The 18819-nt window shown below is 44.5% G+C and overlaps 1 protein-coding gene across 1 annotated transcript in view; it reads left to right on the top strand.

Moving 5' to 3' along the window:
* Positions 1-18819, top strand: part of TUBG1 (tubulin gamma 1) — a 204204-nt gene that overhangs the window by 129091 nt on the left and 56294 nt on the right. Inside the window, exon 4 of the mRNA XM_078645369.1 lies at positions 15833-15901. Within this exon, the coding sequence (XP_078501495.1) occupies positions 15833-15901 (69 nt within the window). The remainder of the gene's footprint in view (positions 1-15832; positions 15902-18819) is intronic.

Below are 18819 nucleotides of genomic sequence, written 5' to 3'. Positions count from 1 at the left end.
CCCCTTTACCATTCATGCCTATACCATGGAATTGCAATGTAAAGGTATGCGTGGTTAAGACGCCATCGTGGTTTGGTCTGCGTGGTAGAGGCATGCCTGGTTTAACCATGGTGCTTCTATCATACAACCGTGCAGATAAGAAGAAATGTTACACATCTATTAGTCCTTTAGAAATGCTTAAGTTTATTAGGTTAGGGGAAATTTTTTTATTTTCCTTAACTAACTTTCAGAAGAATTCTGTATCTTACACATATTACCAAAGGACAGTGTCCATGTGAACCTTATAGTGTGAACGTTGCTAGTGGAGAGTTTGAGGTTTTAATGCTGTTTCACGCTTCCTGCAAGACATTTTGTGCTCTAACCAACTCTCACATGAGAAAACATAGAGCGTCTGAGTAAGCTTAGGATAAACAGAAACAATGCATTAAACCCTTATCCCAATCATCTGGATTTACGCAAGACCGCATTTGCTTAGTAAAATTACGAATCGCCTTAGTTTGTGAGTGTTTGAATTGTACTAACTGCTGCTCCCTAAGTTACTTTCACCACTTCTTTTCACTTTTTGTTCAAATATATCTTCGAAACAAGGGTCTGTGTTGCCTTCCTTTTCACCTCCACTAACTGACTGTTTGAAATTGGCATATAATTCCTTCCTGTTTAAAACATTAGAAGTCTTAAATCTGTGGCGTGTTAATAGTTGTGCCTTCCCTATCTCAACCTTGTAGGAAATTGTGTGGAACTTGGGATGGATATAATGTGGACTCCATTTAACTGCATACTGCTCGAGTCCTTACCCGGATCAATTGCTTTTAGATAGCATTTTTGATGCATGAGGCAATCTGCATATTCGGCAGTAAATGGATAACCTGAAAATCCAATAAGGATGGCCCAGCCTACTTTCTGAACTCAATAAGTTACTAATTTTCCTGAATGAGAAGAGCAGGCTAATCCGTTGTTTGTTAACCTAGTGCAAAACCTGTTTACCACCTGCCAAGATACTCCTGAACCTTGGCATGCTGGGACTCTTCCACTGGTTGCAACCGTCTGTTTGGCCATCGGATTCTAAGGTTATTCTTTTAAATAATTGGAGCTATTAACATGATTAACCACTTGCGCGCTCATGACGAGCTCAGCTCGACATGAGCGACGACGCTCGCACGCTGATGACGAGCTGAGCTCGTCACGTAACGCGGCTTTTTTTAAAACGCAGCGCGAAAACCGCTAGCGCGCATGCGGTTAAAATGGTGTGTTAACCATAAGATTACAAAATGTATCAAACCCTCATCACAAGTAGCCACAACCCATTGATACGCCTTCGAGAGACATACCATGTTGAACTTGGCCTCTAGAGGATTACGATGATTGGAACGAGGCCCCAGAGTCTCCTTGCAGTGCAGCCATCTCATCCCACCCAAGACTATTCCAATTTAAATACCTACATAGGGCATATTTCACACGATACAAACTATGGTTGTCCGGCTTGGTGCCCTCACCTACATGTCTACTTTGCAATACAGCGGAAGGCACCTTCCTACACAGTCTGGTCATGCAGCAAACTGGTCAGACTTGCATGCCTCTCCAAGGTTGGAAGCTCCCTACATCCCCCAAAGTCACCCTCCTACATGTAGCTTATGAAATCGGGGGGCAATAAATACAAATACCATCTTTTGTTTCTGGGTTTCACTATAGCGAAGAAAGACAGCTCCACTATGGAGGGCGAACACTCCTCCACTGGTAGCGGTATGGAAGCAAAGCATTGACTTCTGTATGGGCCTGGAACGCCCGGTGTATATTGCTGTCAGGTGCCCACAAAAGCATGCCAAAATATGGCAGCACTGAGCGGATTACTTTGGTATTCTACTGCCCCCCTTCGACTAGATACACGGGATACGTCCTAATTGAGGTATAGCTATCTAATTTAGGTTATACTTTATATATAGAAGTCAGTTAATGAGATGTGACTGGGAACCTGCAAGGTTGTGCAATGGGGCTATGGCACGCGGTTGGTTGTACTCTTAGATTTTGTTTCATTATTGACGAATCCACTTCAAAACCCATCCCATGTAAATGTATTCTACTGATAATACTTCAGTATAACGGGACCAACGGGTCAACCATGTCTACAAATATAAATAAAATATGTTGCGAGAAAAAAAATAGGGTGTTAACGAGTGAAGCCTCAGGTTGATGCACACCTTGGGCCCCAAGCTGCTGCCTGAGACCTGGTGTCTTGTGCATTCCTTATGGTTATTGGGGTACTGGTGACAGTTTGTGAAGCATGATTCCGAATTGTCTACAGTTGCTGCAACAACCCAAGTGAGATCTCATGATAAAGCAGAATGTAGTAGTTGATCCTTGTTTGTCCTATTGTTTGAGCATTCATGGCAATGTGATACTGTAAAAAATAATGAAGAATATAGAGTTTTTCAATAATAAAACACAAAGATTAACCAACCACTGTATTTACATATATTGTCTTGGATATAGTGAAGTTCAGATGGAACCTTGACCTTTTGACTATGCAGACATTAAGGTTCACATGCATATTAAAGACAATCAAGTTAGCCTATCTCTATGGAATGGGACATTATGTTAGACTTAAAACAGCTAGATCTAATCCCCGCACAAAACATTCCCACGCCATAATCTACTGTCACTCCTCATAAATACATGGCTAGAACCACACAGACCCCAGTCTACATACCACAGATTACAGACAGAGTAGGACCAACAGCACCATGTTAATAACCCTATCAGGCGACCATATGAATCGAAAACTGCAGACCAGGAGGGAGGGAGGGAGGGAGTGGGAGGTGGGTAGGGACTAGTTAGAAAGTTAAAGTTAGTTCTAACATAAACATGCTTGGTATTACTGATTTCAATGTAGCATTATTTTATGCTTATATGAACATACATCACGGACCGCAAATGCGGACGTCAGACGAACTACATCTGTAACCCGAAGTTCTACCATGGCCAAATATGTATTCTGTATAAGTCGGAAACAACAAAAAACAAAATACCTTATGTATCTAAACGGTCGTCCTTTTATGCGGATAAGGTTTTCAAGAACGTATGTTTAAAAAAAAAAAAGACAATCTAGTTCACCTGCACATTATCTGAATTAGTATAGAGCTACAAGTCTTTGAGTCAATGTACAGCGGTTGTATGTAAATGTTTAACTCCATGTGAGAGGTAAGACAGTTGTGGAACAACACATGAAACCAGGATTCGGATGCACGGATCTTATCATTGGCAAGGCGAGAAGCTAAACAACCATTTGTTTGCAGCCCCACCTCTACTGCCAGTTGATCAATTAAGAAAGATTGGCCAGGGCCAGAGAGATTGGTGGATCAAGTGGACTAACACGGTCAGGCTATTACTTTGTACAGCAACTCTGGCTATTTCCGTTCTTCTTCCAAAAATGAGTCTTTAAGTTAACTCAGCAAGAAAAGAGTACACTCTATGCTTTCTATGATTTTTAATGTAAATGGTATGTTGGGGGCTAAGAGATGATTAATATACAGTAACAAGTCTAGTACTGCCGCCTTTACCAGTGAGGGGGATGTAGATCTTCTTTAGACCTAGGTACTTACGCATGTCTCAAGGACACATTGACAAAGTTGATCAGCAAGGGTAATTGAGTTGGCCATCTCTACAACAACCACACATTGCCAGGAGTAAGCAGGGCACGATAAAAAGTTTACAACCCCGGTGACAATGGTGTTATTCTCTTATTGGTCTGAAATTAAATGATTATTTTGGTTTATTGAATGGACAAGATACCTCCGATAAAATAAAACACTGATAGTAGTTTGTACAGAAAATGGAAACAGACACTGTGGACGTCCGAATATGTGTCTCACCAGAACTGATGATTTCACTCCTTATTCACAGTCATAGTAGCAGGGACATAATAAGTTACTCCAGCAATCATGAACAAAAAATGCATTCCAGTTACTACTTTGCCTGGCCTACTAAGGAGGTGGAAAGATCTGTTTTGACAGAAATATTTGCCTTTCTGTGGCATTTTGGCACAGATGATGTTTAGTCTCAGAGGATGGCCATGTAACTGGTGTTTTCTGCGGTTGTCAGTTACCACCTTTGATGAAGCAGCACGTAGGAGCTATGAGAGGCGTTTCCCTTTTGCTTGAACTGGTTGTCACGTGCTGAAAGCTGGTGTTCTACCAACCAATTCCTCTATATCTCCAGCCACACAGGTTTCCTAAATATTGGATCATCGTGATGGCTCTCCCAGCTTCTTCAATATAAAATAATTTCCACTCTATAAAGAAATAGTTATTCTAACATTAGTAGGCCAAAAACATAGTTGTGCATATGTAATAATTACTTGCAACAATGTAGTATTTCAACAATATATTGACACGTTTAAACAATAGTAACTTCTGTTTGCTCTACTTTTCTGGAATAGGTCCAGAAAACCCAACTAACGTCTGTGCCTCAAGGACATCCTGTAGTAATGGCTACAGCTACACAATACCAGGAAGTTGGGAGCTTCTGATCTTACTCTGCTTCACATTTCCGATTTTCTTTACATGTACTAACATTAATCTGTATTTTGCTTTCCAAAACACTAAAAAAGATCCTTTTAATTAAAAAAAAAAGGCTAAAAAGGTTCTCTTGTGGGTCTGGCTTGACATTAATAAACAGAAAGAGAGCCTAACAAACATTACTGAGAGGCTTTTTGCACTTAAGTGAATATAATCCACTTTTTGCCTTTTGGGAAACCTATGCTCTGTACTACAGGACTGAGCGAGTTGTCAAGATTATAGGACTGACCTGCTTGTTAAGAAAAGTTAAGATAAAGACTGTAGACGTGACACACTTATTGTGAAAAGCATTTTCTGAAGCCTATAGGCAGGTGTTTTTTTGCATGGATACTTCTGAGGAATCCACTGTAGTACTAGACCTTAGGAAACGGTGTCGCAATCTGTCAATCGGAAGGACACCTGATTTGTACCCTTTTCGCTTGTGAAAGTTGCCAGAAGTAAGAGTGAAATCTTCTGTAGCCACTGCGTTGCTTTACACGTCTGAATATATTATGGAAGCAGCCCTAATCTTCTTGAGCAATAACTTATGGAGCAAAAAGCCCAAATGGCATAACAAAGCTCCAGGCAAATGAGAGAAAGATAGAACTGACTGTTGTAGAGGAGCTAGGCACTTTCCAATCCTTCAGCAGAATGGGAGCGAGACAGATCCCGATGCAGAAAAATTCCCGAAAAATGGGAGCAGATGCACTATCCAGGAGCTGGGGAAATCTTTAAGAGAAAAGTAGGGACAAAAATGCGTAACTGGGGACGAAGAGTCCCCTGAGCAAAAGTAACCGGAGCACTGGCAATGCATTTTACTCCGAGTTACAGCTACTTATAAAATGAAATAGGAAGTACACAAAAGAGGCAGCAGGAAGTGACATACAGGAAGTAATGCCTCCATGAGAGTTTAGAATGTAACAATAACATTGACAATGGTGGATGCCATGCTTGTCGGGAAGTATCACAGCGTGTCACTTCTCGTTTCTTCATAGAAAGTTAGAATAAGAGCGAACTAGTGAAAGAAGGCGTTGACAGTTACAGGCCTAAAATAAAAATAATAGCCAGAAATTGTGGCAGTTTCCGATTTTGAAATGAGGGAACCACAGCAGTGATCTGTGCAATCCTTAGGAGAGATCAATCACACTGTTATCTTCAGCGAAGGTTCCCAGAATGAGCGCCAATCGCACTGGCTGCTCTATAAAAAGATCACACCACTCAGTGTACTAGTGGCCCACTATGTAGGCGTGCACCTGCGCAAACGCAGGGTCTCTACTCCTCCACCAGGCCGAAGACCAAGATTCTGCTGCAATCTATGACTCCGTAGACAATGCCGTGCACGCCACGCAATATGCCTGCAGTCAACGGACTGCTACAAGCAACTATAGCTCGCTGATATGGACGCTGCCGATGCAGTGTAGCAGTTGTGGTGACAAGCCAGTGATCAAGGCCTTAGGCCTGGTGTGTTGCTTATGAAAATCTATGACCAAGGATTTTTGCTCGACCTCTTTATTGTAAATTAGGCATTTAAGGGTGGGTTGCTATTAATGTGTTAAAGCCTATAGACCATTATTATGTTACATAGTTAGGCTTTTAGTGTTGGTTACCCCATCTGACAAACCATAGATGTGGATGATTTGCACTGAAATAATTCATGGTAGGCCATCTTAGGACGGGTTGTTTAATGATTTGCCGTTTTTATTTCTGTGCTGTACGAATTTGGATTTTTATGACTGCTATGCCTTATGTTTATCATGTAAGAAAGCTTATGGTCACAAGCCAATCATAAATACAATTGGCCTAATTGGTTCATTGAAGAAAGTTATGCTGGATGTCCTAGTTCTGATCCGTTTATTATCAAAAACTATTACAAAGTCATTAGGCATATTTAGAAAGCAAAGCACAGTAAAGCCAAAAAGCATTTGATTGTGGACTGTTCTTATACTGTGTTAAAGCCTGTAGACAGTGATGTGGTTAATCTCCCAGTTTACAAAACCCTGAGGGTCAGGATAGGATTTTCAGTATGATATGTTTTGTTAGGGTGTGTCTGGTTAAGTCATCAATCTGGTTCTTGTGTTAAAAAATAAATAAATAAAAGTGCGTTGTTAGAAGGTGGTTCTGACCAGCTGACTCGTGTGGATTTCTTGCTTTTTGAACACCTGATTTTTGAACTTTCACTGGGGAGAGCATCATAAGCTGGGACTCACCCATGGTAAACTCATTATAAAATGGACTGATTATGGGTTCCACCGGTGTCCACCTTGTGAGATAAGGCTGCTGCGCTGCAGCCAGAGTAAGGAGCATAGTTGAAAATAGAGACTGTAAACATTTTTAGAACTATTTCAGAATGAAGTGATCTCTGTAGTTTCTGAATGTATACATGCGGTCTAAATGGGCCCAGGACCCCAATCCTGGGCCCGACGAAGAGAAAGTCAAGGAGTACCGTCGCGCTCCCCGCAAAGATGTCTCAGGAGCCCAGGACCCCAGCCCGCGGAAGAGGAAATCTGTTGCACTCCCGTGAAGCTGGGTGGGGGCCCAGGACCCCATCCCTGGGCTCCAAGGTACTGGGAGAAAGGAGGGGGGGAGTGCTGTTGCACACCAGAATAAAGGGCCGTCTCCTGCAGCAGCACGCAAGGGTGCTAGTCAGGCAGGGAGCCGGCGAGAGTAGCCGGGGTGGGCTCCTCGAGCTGCTCTCCAACTTACCTGCACTCTGGTGCACGGGTGGGACAGGACCCCCGAGCAAGAGCGGAATGCAGCTTGAGGCCGCCAGTCAAACGGGCAGGAGAGCTGCTGCATGCGTATGCATGCTCCAGAGGGAGCCCCCTCATAAAGCCCTGCTAGGTATGGTCATGCCTTTGTGGAAACCTGCACGTTTTCAGTGTGTGGTGACCCCAGGATGATGGGGTCACCACCATTTGATTTCAAAGGTTCAGGGGGAGCTGCAGGAGCAGCGCAGACTCCTTCCCCCACCCCCCAGAACAGAATGGGGGAAGTAGTCCCCAGTCTTAAGTCTCTGGTGACTTATAGGCGATAACCCCTCAAGGGTTTCTGGATGTTTTCAAGCCTATCTACTGCTAGAACGTTTGTTCTTCAGCTGGGAGCTGATGGTTAGGACTACACTGAGGTGCGAGAGGCTGAATTTGAAATGTCATAGTGGAGGGGTGTAAATGCACAGGAGGTGCCTTTACGGAATAGTAGTTCTTTTGGGTGACTGGAGGTCACATGCATTATGTGATGTTAAAGGTGAATTGGAAATATGAGACCAGCATTCTTGCCAGGGTGCTGGGTTGTAATTGCATAGCCATGTGATTATAAATGTGATGCCTTTTTGGGTCTGTGATTGACTTGCATTGTACATGTTACCAGATATGATAAGTACCCCTTATTCCAAGGTATGCTTAGACCTGTATTTTTGCTACTGCATTAGTTAAACAACCAGACTGGCAGCCACTGTGATTTAAGTGTGTATACCGTATGATCAGTATTAGGTGTTCTCAGTCAGGGTTATGTCACTTTGGCAGGTGTTCCTATTGCAAATACATGTTGAAATAATGGGGTGGGCAGCCACTTAGGTGGTTCCAGTGGAAAGGGCCCTCACTCCAGGCTATGGTCAACCCATGGCATTTGGGGGCAAGATGATGTTTATACCTGTGAGTAGTGGTACGAGACAGTCTCTCCCCCCCCCCCTTCTGAGGGAGAGGTGGGAATTTTCACAATGTCAGGAAGTATTTCCTTCAGCTTATGTATATTTGTAAATTGATGCATGGTATTGAGTAGTGTGTAATAAATGTACTCCTTCCTTTTAATAAAGAATCAATTATTGAGTGTTATTTCTGCATACCTGTAAATAGTGATTACTATCCCAAACCACCTCCCTGAGTAAGCCTTAGACTGCTCTGCAACGCTACCCTCTGAGAGTCGAGCGCTACAATGGGGTGTTTGGTTCTCAGTGAAGTACAAATGTAGACCCATTATTTGTGCAGGCGTCTCCACTAATGCCTCTTTTTCCAATATGCATATACATACATAGAGGGGTTTTGGACGCTTGGTCTGTTTAATTTTCATTTCCATTTTCCTTCTTCCCACTACAGCATAATGGGTTAGCCCACTCCATCTATGGCTCCACAGCGCTTTAAGTGACCGCACATGGCACATCACATGGACACATCTATCTGAATATTAGTGCAGTTTAAAGTGTGTGTGTGTGTGTGTGTGTGTCCGTGTGTCCGTGTGTGTGTGTGTGTCCGTGTGTGTGTGTGTGTGTGTCCGTGTGTGTGTGTGTGTGTCCGTGTGTCCTACCGTCCCATAGGAATGCATAGGGATATTTTATTTTTCATTTAATGCATTTTTATAAAGCGCTGACTTTACCCGAAGGTGTCAGAGCACTGTACAATAGAACCAGTTGCGTTACATGAGAGAACTGTTGCAGTAATGGAAAAAAACAAAAATAGCATGCCATAGAATCGAAGCGACGCAGGCAAAGGCACATAATCTCAAGCACAGCATGAACAGACTGTACAAGCAAAAATTAGAATAAATATGACAAATTTTACAATGACGAAAGAATTTCCTCGCGAAAAGTAGCAGGTCATAAAATCAAAGCAACGCAGGCAAAAGGAACACAATATCAACCGCAGCAAGGACAGGATGTACAAACAAAAAAATATGTGACAAATATACAATAACTAAAAAACTTCCTGGCGGGGTCTGAGAAGGAGGGAATTAGTTATGAAAGTGTCTTTGGAATAAAAGAGATTTGATGTCCGCTTTGAAGATCTGGATGGAGGTGATGGCACGGAGCGACGGAGGAAGCGACTTCCAGATTCTCACCGCATTACCTGAGAACGATTGTGCCAACAATTCTTTCATTTTGAAGGAGGGGGGTTCAAGAAGGAACTTTTCCGCATTCCGAGAAGGTCTTGAGCCTCCAGACAATTTCAGTTTATTTGCCAGATAGCGAGGGGAGGAAGAGTGCAAAGCTTTGAGGGTGATGCACGCTGTTTTGTAGATAGCTCTAGCCTCGATGGGAAGCCATCGGAGAGCAGACAGGATAGGAGTGATGTGGTCACTTCGTTTTGACCCTGAAATGAAGCGAGCTGCTGAATGGAGGATGGATTTGAGGGGGGAGAGGTGAGATTTGGGAAGGCCAGTCAGAAGAGAATTACAATAATCCAGTCTAGAGAGAACTAGCGATTGGACCAAGGTTTTTAGGTCATTCTCCGGAAAGAACCGACGAATCCCCCATAAAAGGTGCAGCTGATAACGTGCGCTCTTGGCCATGGAATTAATGTGTGGGATTAGGTTGAGTCTTTTGTCAAGTATGACACTTAAGTATTTAACGCAGTCCACAATGATGGGTTTACTGTTGAGTAGATTTGATTGATCCATCCAAGATTGAACAGGAGGTGGAGGGAGAGAGAGAGCTAGATAAGAGGAGGAATTCCGTTTTGGAGGGATTGAGAATGAGTTGGTGAACTAACATCCAGTTGTGAATAGCTTTGAGAGTTGAGCTGAGTAGTGAGAGATCATGAGGGGAAGACACCTTGAGGTAGATTTGGGTGTCATCCGCATAGAGATGGTAGAGGATTCCAGATTTGCTTAGAAGGTTTCCTAATGGTTTCAGATAAAGATTGAACAGAGTGGGAGCAAGGATAATACCTTGAGGGACGCCTTGACCAACCACCAGTGAAGACGAGAGACTATTCGCAATCTTGATCATTTGGGATCTGTCCGAGAGGAAAGAGGCAAACCATTTGAGTACTGTGCCTTCCACGCCCATTCTCTGTTGAAGAATGTTAAGGAGGGTGTTGTGATTAACAGTGTCAAAAGCTGCAGAGAGGTCAAGAAGAATCAGAAGGCACGATTCCCCCGAATCGAGAATATGCAGCGCATCATCGATCACTTGCAGTAGGGTTGTTTCAGTGCTAGTTTTTAATAAGAGCCTGGACTTGATTAGATATATTCAAACCGTAACCTTTATGAATCAAACATACCGGTCTGTTTTTTACTTACATTACTAGTTGAATTTTTTTTTTCACTAGAAGAGCATTTTGATTTTCTGTCTTTTTTAGTCATAACAAGAAATATTTATGCATGTACAAAACATTTACAAAACTATACATGGCAAAACAAACACAATTACATGTATTTACAAAAACATTTTTCACATCCTACCAACAACATTCATACTTCAGGCATACCACTATACAAAAAAAGAGAGACAAAGTACTATGGACCTTTGTCAAAACAATACAATCCTATAACCATATAAATGGTATTATCTCTGTCTATTTACAAGCTTGTTTTGTAATAAATATACTTTGGAGGCAAATCCTTATCTAAAGAAGAATCAACCCCATGGTCATTTTTAATTGACAAAGGGTCTAGTCGGGTCGACGGGTTTCAAACCCCTAATTGTGGGGTTCTCCTCAGGACCAACACTTTCTTATCAATGTGGTCTGGCACCACTGACCAACAAAGAAGTGGTAGGTAATCACCAATTTCCAGTATTCCACTGTTTATATGCGTGAGGCCATCATAATCGGGCTATGCGAAAGCATTACTTTTATCGTCCATGTCGTTATGCAGTAAGTCAACAACGTTCTAAGTTCGGAGCTCCGGTCGCATCTCACAGTATAAGGCGATAATACAAATTCAACTCTTGATGTAAGTAAAAAACAGACCGGTATGTTTGATTCATAAAGGTTACGGTTTGAATATATCTAATCAAGTCCAGTTTTGGCTCTTGTTTTGCTTTCTTGGTATTCGGCTCAGCCTGACTGGGTATAAAGCCAGACCTCTGTGGTGTTGTTTTACAGTTTTTAATAAAGCCCGACTGGAACGTGTCGAGGAGATTATTGTCCATAATGTGTTGGGAAAGTTGTTTTGCAACACATTTTTCTGTGATCTTTGAAAGAAAAGGGAGATTGGTGATGGGGCGGATGTTATTGAGGTCATTTGCCTCTGCAGAGGTTTTTTTTAGAAGGGGTGTAACCTGTCCTGTTTTGAGGACAATTGGGAGGGATCCTTGACTGAGAAGAGATTGACCAGCCTGGTCCAGTAGGAGAGAGTGATAGTATAGTTGAGTTTGGTATGTGCGAACTCATGAGATTAAATGCTGCGAGATGATGTGTGCAGATTTATTGTGTCTAGTGGAGAAGTGCCACTTCTAGAAGTTGGCATGTCTGGGCAGTAAATGTGAATTGACTGTCTGGCTTGTGATTGGCTGGTGTGCCTGGCTCCAGGAGTCCGGATGAAATTAAATGAAATGAATTTGTACTTGTAAAGTGCACTTATACCCCAACTGGGGTTTCCTAGCGCTGTACGCATACCGCTTTGGAACCCTTCCTGACTTTTCCCTGTGAAATGTCCACTCCTGGGCACCCCCAAGGTGAAGCCAGGCATCCCAGCGCTTTTGGGGCCGTTGTGGAGATTAAGCAAGCTATTTCCCAGAGTTGCAGAGTGGGACCCATGATTAGAATAGGAACCGAGGCGAGAATTATCAGGTCCTAGGAAATTGAGCCCAAGATCCGCCGAGGCGGGAATTGAACCCTGGTCCCGGGCCAGACCTCTGTCTGCATCAGGGTCTGCCGCTCTAACCATTGAGTCACACTTCTCCACGGATGGGTCTGCCCGGTGTTAAAGGGGGAGATCTGCATGTTGATGGCAGGGAGGAGTTGCACCTGGGACCTGAATAAGGCTGGACCTTCCCTCCACAATGCTGGCTCCACCCACTGTGGTGTGTATGATGTCCCTGGCCTATGCTGTGCATAGGGAGAGGGGCTGAGCAAACCAAGGTGCCCCAGAACCAGTTGCATCCGGTTCGCCCCTTGCCTGCACCTTTGGAGACAAAGGATTTCTGTGTGTAAAAAGGGGCTGTGACCCCATGAAAAATGTTCTTGTTCCTGACTTGAATCTACCAGGGGCGTGCTGCTGCTGGGGTCCAGGGAAAGGCTTGCCTCCCTGGGCCCTGCCCAGCCCCTGGATGACTTCTGGGGGACCCTTGCTGGAGTATTTCCAGGACCCTGAAGAGACTTTGGGGCTGCCCCAGCACCTTAGGAGTGCTGGCTTTTATTTTCAATGTCCCTGGCTCTTTCTACTAGTTATCCCCCTCTGGGAGCGCTTTATTTTAACCCTGCAGCGCTAGGCTGCAGCGTGTGCGAGGGATTCCCCCCCTCCTTGTGCTCATCGCGGGTGCCCACCCCGCTAATTTTGATATTTTATAGCAGGTGCCCACCCTGCATTATGGATGTGTGACTTTTATTTAAATTAAAACGGGTGCCCACCCCGCAGCACATTATTCTTGATTTTGAGGGTGCCTACCCCTCAGTTTTGTGCTGCCGAAATTGCCCCCGTAGTCCTGCCGCGGCCGCCCTGGAAGTCAGGCACGGTTGCCTGTGACGGGGCGGGGACGCGGCAGGACCGGAAAAGGAAGGCGGCCGAGTGAAGGCCTCCCGCAGCCCGGGGCTCCGGTGAAGTGAGAAAGCCCCGGGGCCGCCAGCAGAAAACCGCCCGAATGTTGCGGGGCTCCCATGACCAGGAGGGAGCCCCGGAAAAGGAGTTGGCCCGGAGCCTTGCGGCTCCACACTAAGTCCTGGTCCCCAGATGGGGGACCGGGTGAAGACTGGCGCATGGAGACGGCGGGGCTCCCATGAGGATAGAGAGCCCCGCCAGCGCCGCAGCCGATACCCGGCGGGCGGGGCGCGAGGCACATTGCCGGTGCCTGCCCCGCCGCATCCAGAATGAGGAGTGCTCCGGCAGCATAGGAGAGCCCGGTAAGTGTGGCTCGCCAAGCGAAGCAGGCAGTACTTCCAGTTCCCGAGTGGGACTGCCTACTGGTGCCATTGTCCCCGAGCGGCCCTGATGGCAGCGGGCCGCTACGACCTTCTCGGGCCTTAAGTGACAACCGAGCCACGAGTGGCTCCAACGTGGGTGACATTTGTGAAAAGGGCCCCAGTGAGGGTCCCAGGGGCCTCGTTATTTTCCGAGCCTAGGTGGCTCCAACGAAAGGGGGCATGGTTGTTCAAGGATCCTAGGTGGCTTCCCCGCCCAATTAGTTTTCAGAGCCAGAGGGCTCCCCGGGGCATACTTTATTGTCAGAGTCTAGGTGGCTCCAACGTGTTGCCTGTTGATTTCTAGAGCCCAGGTAGCTCCAACCTTTGGCGCAGTTCGTCCTAAGGGCCAGTGAGGGCCCATGCCACAGTTCTGCGTTTACAGCTGCCCAGCAAGTAGTGGGCAGCTGCACCGTTTAGGTTCTTTATTTTAGGGGGACCTGCCTTTTGAATCTAGGAGTGAGACGCACTCCTTCGCCCTACCTTGGCCCTCCCCATCTGCGCAGCACTTAGTGCCAGCTGCAACGTTTAGGCCCTGTTGTTGTTCTCAGCTACCCAGCAAGTAGTGGGCAACTGCAACGTTTAGGTTGGTGCAGATGGAACCCCTGACTGGCGCTGCCTTAGCAGCGCACCCTGACATTCTGGACACTGCATTTGAGTCCCTTCTTGGATGGCCAGTTGGCCAGGGGGATGGCTACTGTTATAGGGCGCCAGGCCTTAATGTGATTGATGTGCTCAAGCAATGTGGTGCTAGGAAATGTAATGCATTTATTAGTATGTTTTACGCACCCTGTTTTTATACCTCTAGATATGGTTTAGGCTTATGAGGTTGTTTTACCTATTTAGGTTTGTGTTAGTGAGGTTATACTTCACTCTGTGCTTTACGCCCCTAATGTGAGTAATACTTAGGAGGTAGAGTCTAATGTGTTTAGCCTAGTGAGAGATTGCATAATGTGTTTATGCTGGGGAGGTTGGCGCAGGATATAATTCGCGCCTGAGGTGACTCTGCATAATGTAGTTTATGTTACAGGTTGAGGTGGAGTACATTGATTACCAGTGGTTACTGGTTGTATGTTCATGATCTATTTTACTTTTACCAATTTCTGCTAAGTGCTGATCCTGACAGTAGCCCTGTCCTGTGTAAATAATCCCTTGTGAATATTGCCCGTGCCAGTTGGCACAGTGTATGTTATGTGTTATGAGAATACAAAGGCTATTTTTATATAACCTTGTGTAGAGTTCCTTTTGTAGTGTGCCTGGGATGTTGTTGCTGTGTGCGTGCGCAAATGCTTTACACATTGCCTCCGGGATAAGCCTGACTGCTTGTGCCAAGCTACCAAGGGGGTGAGTAGGGGTTATCTTCGGCGTGTAACTCCCTTGCCCTGACTAGAGTGGTGGTTTCTGCCTGGCTTTGGCGCAAGCCTTAGCCAACCAGAAATCCCATTTCTAACACAGTCCTATTGTTTTTTTCATTTTCATAGGTCCCCTCCCCTTTTTCTCCATAGCCTTTTTAAACGTTAATTGTGTAGCTCTCAAGACAGTGCTGTGGAGCCACTGCATCCCACACGACCACTGCTTTTTTTGCATTTTGGAATAATATTGTTCTCAGCTTATCCTTGTTATACCTTGTCAAGATATCCAATACCATGCTTCAAAACATGGCAGACCTGTTGGAACTCTAAAACAACGATAAGGTCTGCTCAGTACCGTTATATTTGTTTTGCACTTGCATGTTGTTTGTGTGTTTTGATTGTGGGTGAGTAAGTAGGTGAATGCACGATCTAGCGAATAGGTGGATTAATGAATGAAAGAATGAGTGACTGAAGGTGGCTCCTCAGTCACTGGGGAGTTTAGGCACTTCATGCTACATCCTACACTCACTCTGTTATAAGTTTGTTTTAAGTGGTGACTCTGTCTTAGTAGAGTTTTCTTTTGATTATATTTTGTAGCTCAGCGTTGTTACTCCGTGCCCAACCATCATGAGCGTGTAGTTCAGTGTGGCCTAGATGCCTCTCTGCTACAAGTCAGCCACTCTGCGTTGAGTACCTCAACTTCATAAAGCGGAGAGATACCACTTTTCATTGATTTTTATTTGTCACGTAGGATGAGATACCTGGGGAGGATCCTTCAGTATTTGGTTTTTAACACACATTACACTATAAATATATTATTTAGTTTTAACCCACAAACAGTTCTGCCATTACCCAGCCATCTTATGCATGTAAAGTAATAAGCTGCAGCTAAGGCTGACATTGTTCAGTACATAAAACATGAATTTCAGTTTCCAAGTACATGCTTTTTAAGCTGTGCATTGCTTGGCAGTTTAGCTCTCATTGAATACTTTTTTGTGATCCCACCAGTCGCTTGGCACAGCAGAGGAGCAATTCTTTCATTTGCTTGTCAGCGTTTTCATGTAATTGATACTTTTTTTCCTTCTCGTTTTTGATCTAGGGTGAAAAGATCCACGAAGAGATTTTTGATATCATTGATCGAGAAGCGGATGGAAGTGATAGCCTGGAGGTAACTGAGACTGCGCATAGTTGTGGATTCTGGTTTATTTGGTATTATGTTGAACTGCATTGTTTGTTTTGGCTTGAAAAGTGATTGGAAGCTGGATCAAATAAACTGTTTTAGGAAATTCTTATTTTCCTGTTCTTAAAATAATTCTTTATTATAAATAACAAAGGAAAAGGTAAATTTAAAAGCTGTCGAATAAGATGTTGGAACATGTGCAGTACAAAAAAGCCTTCCCTTATTTGGCTTTTTGACTTCAATCACGTTATAATTATTTTGTTCAGATAAACAACCCCTTGTTAAGGGTGTTCTTTTGAGCTGGTGACTGCTAGAGGGAGTTATTAAACACTACCCGGATTTACAATGTTATCTTTCTTATTGCAGAGACAATATTTCCTGCATTCTGTTGGTAAATGAAAGGAAAGGGTCTTACCTGCCTGCAGCTCTCTTTTAATTGTTGTCCAAGGCCTGAGCTGTACATCCTGTTTTCAACGACTGGCCAAGTCAGTATAGCTGGGCCTGAAAGGGTGCTTTTTGTACATAAATATTAATAATTATCATTTTATAAGGCTGCCATTTGCGCCCACTTTCTGCATGTGTGCCAAATGGCTTCCTCGGAGCCATTCTGTTCTTGTTTCTACAGCGGAGTGCTGCATTCGATGTACCTTTGCAGTTGGGCTCATGTCTCGTAAGTGCCTATTTTTTTTTTTTACGGTTTTAGATTGACTGGTGCATCATAGGTTTGAAAGGGCCTTTGACGGCTGCGTACCTCAAATAAGGGATCAGTACGGTGAAAGCTTGTCAGTAGGTGCCAGTCTGCCCATAACAAAGCCTGAGGCTTGTCTGCACTCTGATATTCTACTTGATATCCATTAGTATCAAGCCTATTTCTTGTATACCTGTTTCTGTTCAATATATACGTTGCTGTGGCAGGATATTATTCAAAAGGGAAGCTTGAGAGGTGGGATCAGGAGTTTGAATTCATGATGTTAAGAACAGGTATTTGGTTCATGTGCTTTGTTGGCAGATTTTCTTTTTGTTTTTTCACTTTATTTAGGCGCATGTAATAATTTTAGTGCAAAGTATTTCTTTATTCCTGTGAGAATATACATTTTTTACTTACTGAATACCTATTACAGCTTGCAAAAAAACAATCTGTTATTTATGTATTTCTCACATACTTAAGTATATGATCCTCTGTTATTTGTTACGTATAAAAAGCCTGCTTCCTTAAATGATATTATCCTGTGTAAGTATTAACCTTAATAATGGCAAATGATCATGTTCTTCACAGACCAAAGTGTCTCATCTCTAGAGGTATATGGAAATATTTGTTTGTCCATCTCCTCATTTGTTTTACTACCATTTAAATGGTCCTTTAAAAAGTCTGTCCTTATGCTGTTGGGGCAAAAGTGGGTGGTTGTAGGTTTCGCCTTTTTATCTTATTTCATCCATGTGCACCACTGAATCAGCAACCGAATAGGACCAATAAACTACTTCCAAGGCTCTGTCACAGTTAATATTTTTTTCTTATTCACGTATGTTTCAGTAATCCAGGTGTGAAATGATGAAAGCCTCGCCCTACCAGGGAAACTTTCCCGAACTCTAAATAGCCAGCCATGAAACCCGAAAAAAAATCCAGCACAATTTCCATCCCATATTAGTGAATATAGCTGTAAAATTAGTAGTCCTTCACCATATCCTGCATGACATCATTTAATCACTGCTCATCTGCTCCTGTGTTGTGCCCAGATAATTTTTTCTGGAATCGGGGCTTTGGCTACAGCGGAGAAGGAGGTGTATTAGGGAGAGAGACTATAGCCCTCAGCTTCCCCGGCCCGACGGTGACCCAGCCCGAGGTGCTGGAGCGCCATAAATCAACCCTAGGCGTCCTGCAGTGTGGGACCCTCATCTGCTCCTGTGTCGTTCCCAGAGATTTAAGCGATACCAAAGGAGATGATGGACGGAGTGCTTGAGCAAATCAAACACTCACCCCCAGTTAACTGAACTGGGTTTAATCCATCATCATTATTTAGCTCACTACACCACCCCAATTCAGACATGGCCATATGCAAATCAGTCTGACCCTGTGCCTCATGGGTATAGTCCAGCCCGAACTGCCTAGCAATGTCTTCCCTGGACTGGAAACAAGCATCCTGGGACCGGTTTCGGATTCATAATCCTCATCAGCCAGGCTATCTTGAATCCAGTGGTAGTGTGAGCAAGGGACCCACATCTGGGCATACCCTGCCAACTCAGGGCGAACAAAGCGATACCAAAGGGGATGATGGACGGGGTGCTTGAGCAAATCAAACACTCACCCCCAGTCAACTGATCTGGGTTTAATCCATCCTCATTCTTTAGCTCACTCCACCACCCCAGTTCAGACATGGCCATATGCTAATCAGTCTGACCCTGTGCCTCATGGGAACAACAGTCCAGCCCGAACCAGAGATTTAGTCCGCAACCAGGACTTTGGCTACATCGAAGGAGGAGGTGTACTGGGAGGAGATTACATCCCCCAGCTACCCCGACTTGGTGGTGATGCAGCCTGAGCCGCTGGAGCACCATAAATCAATCAGAGGCATCCCGCACTGCAGGTCGCTCCTGGGTGTGGCCCGGGGCCGTCGGAGCCTGGTGGAAGATGGGCTGGGCCAGGCCACGTCCTTTGGCCGTGTTTTGAGGTACGTTTATTTAATCTGTTGTAACCTGGTTTGTAGTGGAGTGGTGTGGCTGACTGGTTAGAGGCGGCAGACCCGGAAGCAGAGAACGGCCCGGGACCAGGGTTCAATTCCCGACGTGGCAGGGTCGTGGACCAGGGTCAGCGGACTCGATAATTCTCGCCTCATTGCCTACTCTAACCAGGGATCACACTCGGCAACTCTGGGCATTAGCTTGCCTCATCTCTACAACGGCCCCCCACA

This window comes from Lissotriton helveticus, chromosome 5_1, assembly GCF_964261635.1.
Source record: "Lissotriton helveticus chromosome 5_1, aLisHel1.1, whole genome shotgun sequence".
NCBI lineage: Eukaryota > Metazoa > Chordata > Amphibia > Caudata > Salamandridae > Lissotriton > Lissotriton helveticus.
Note: the sequence above shows the minus strand (reverse complement) of the source record. Positions and strands in the feature narration are given on the sequence as shown.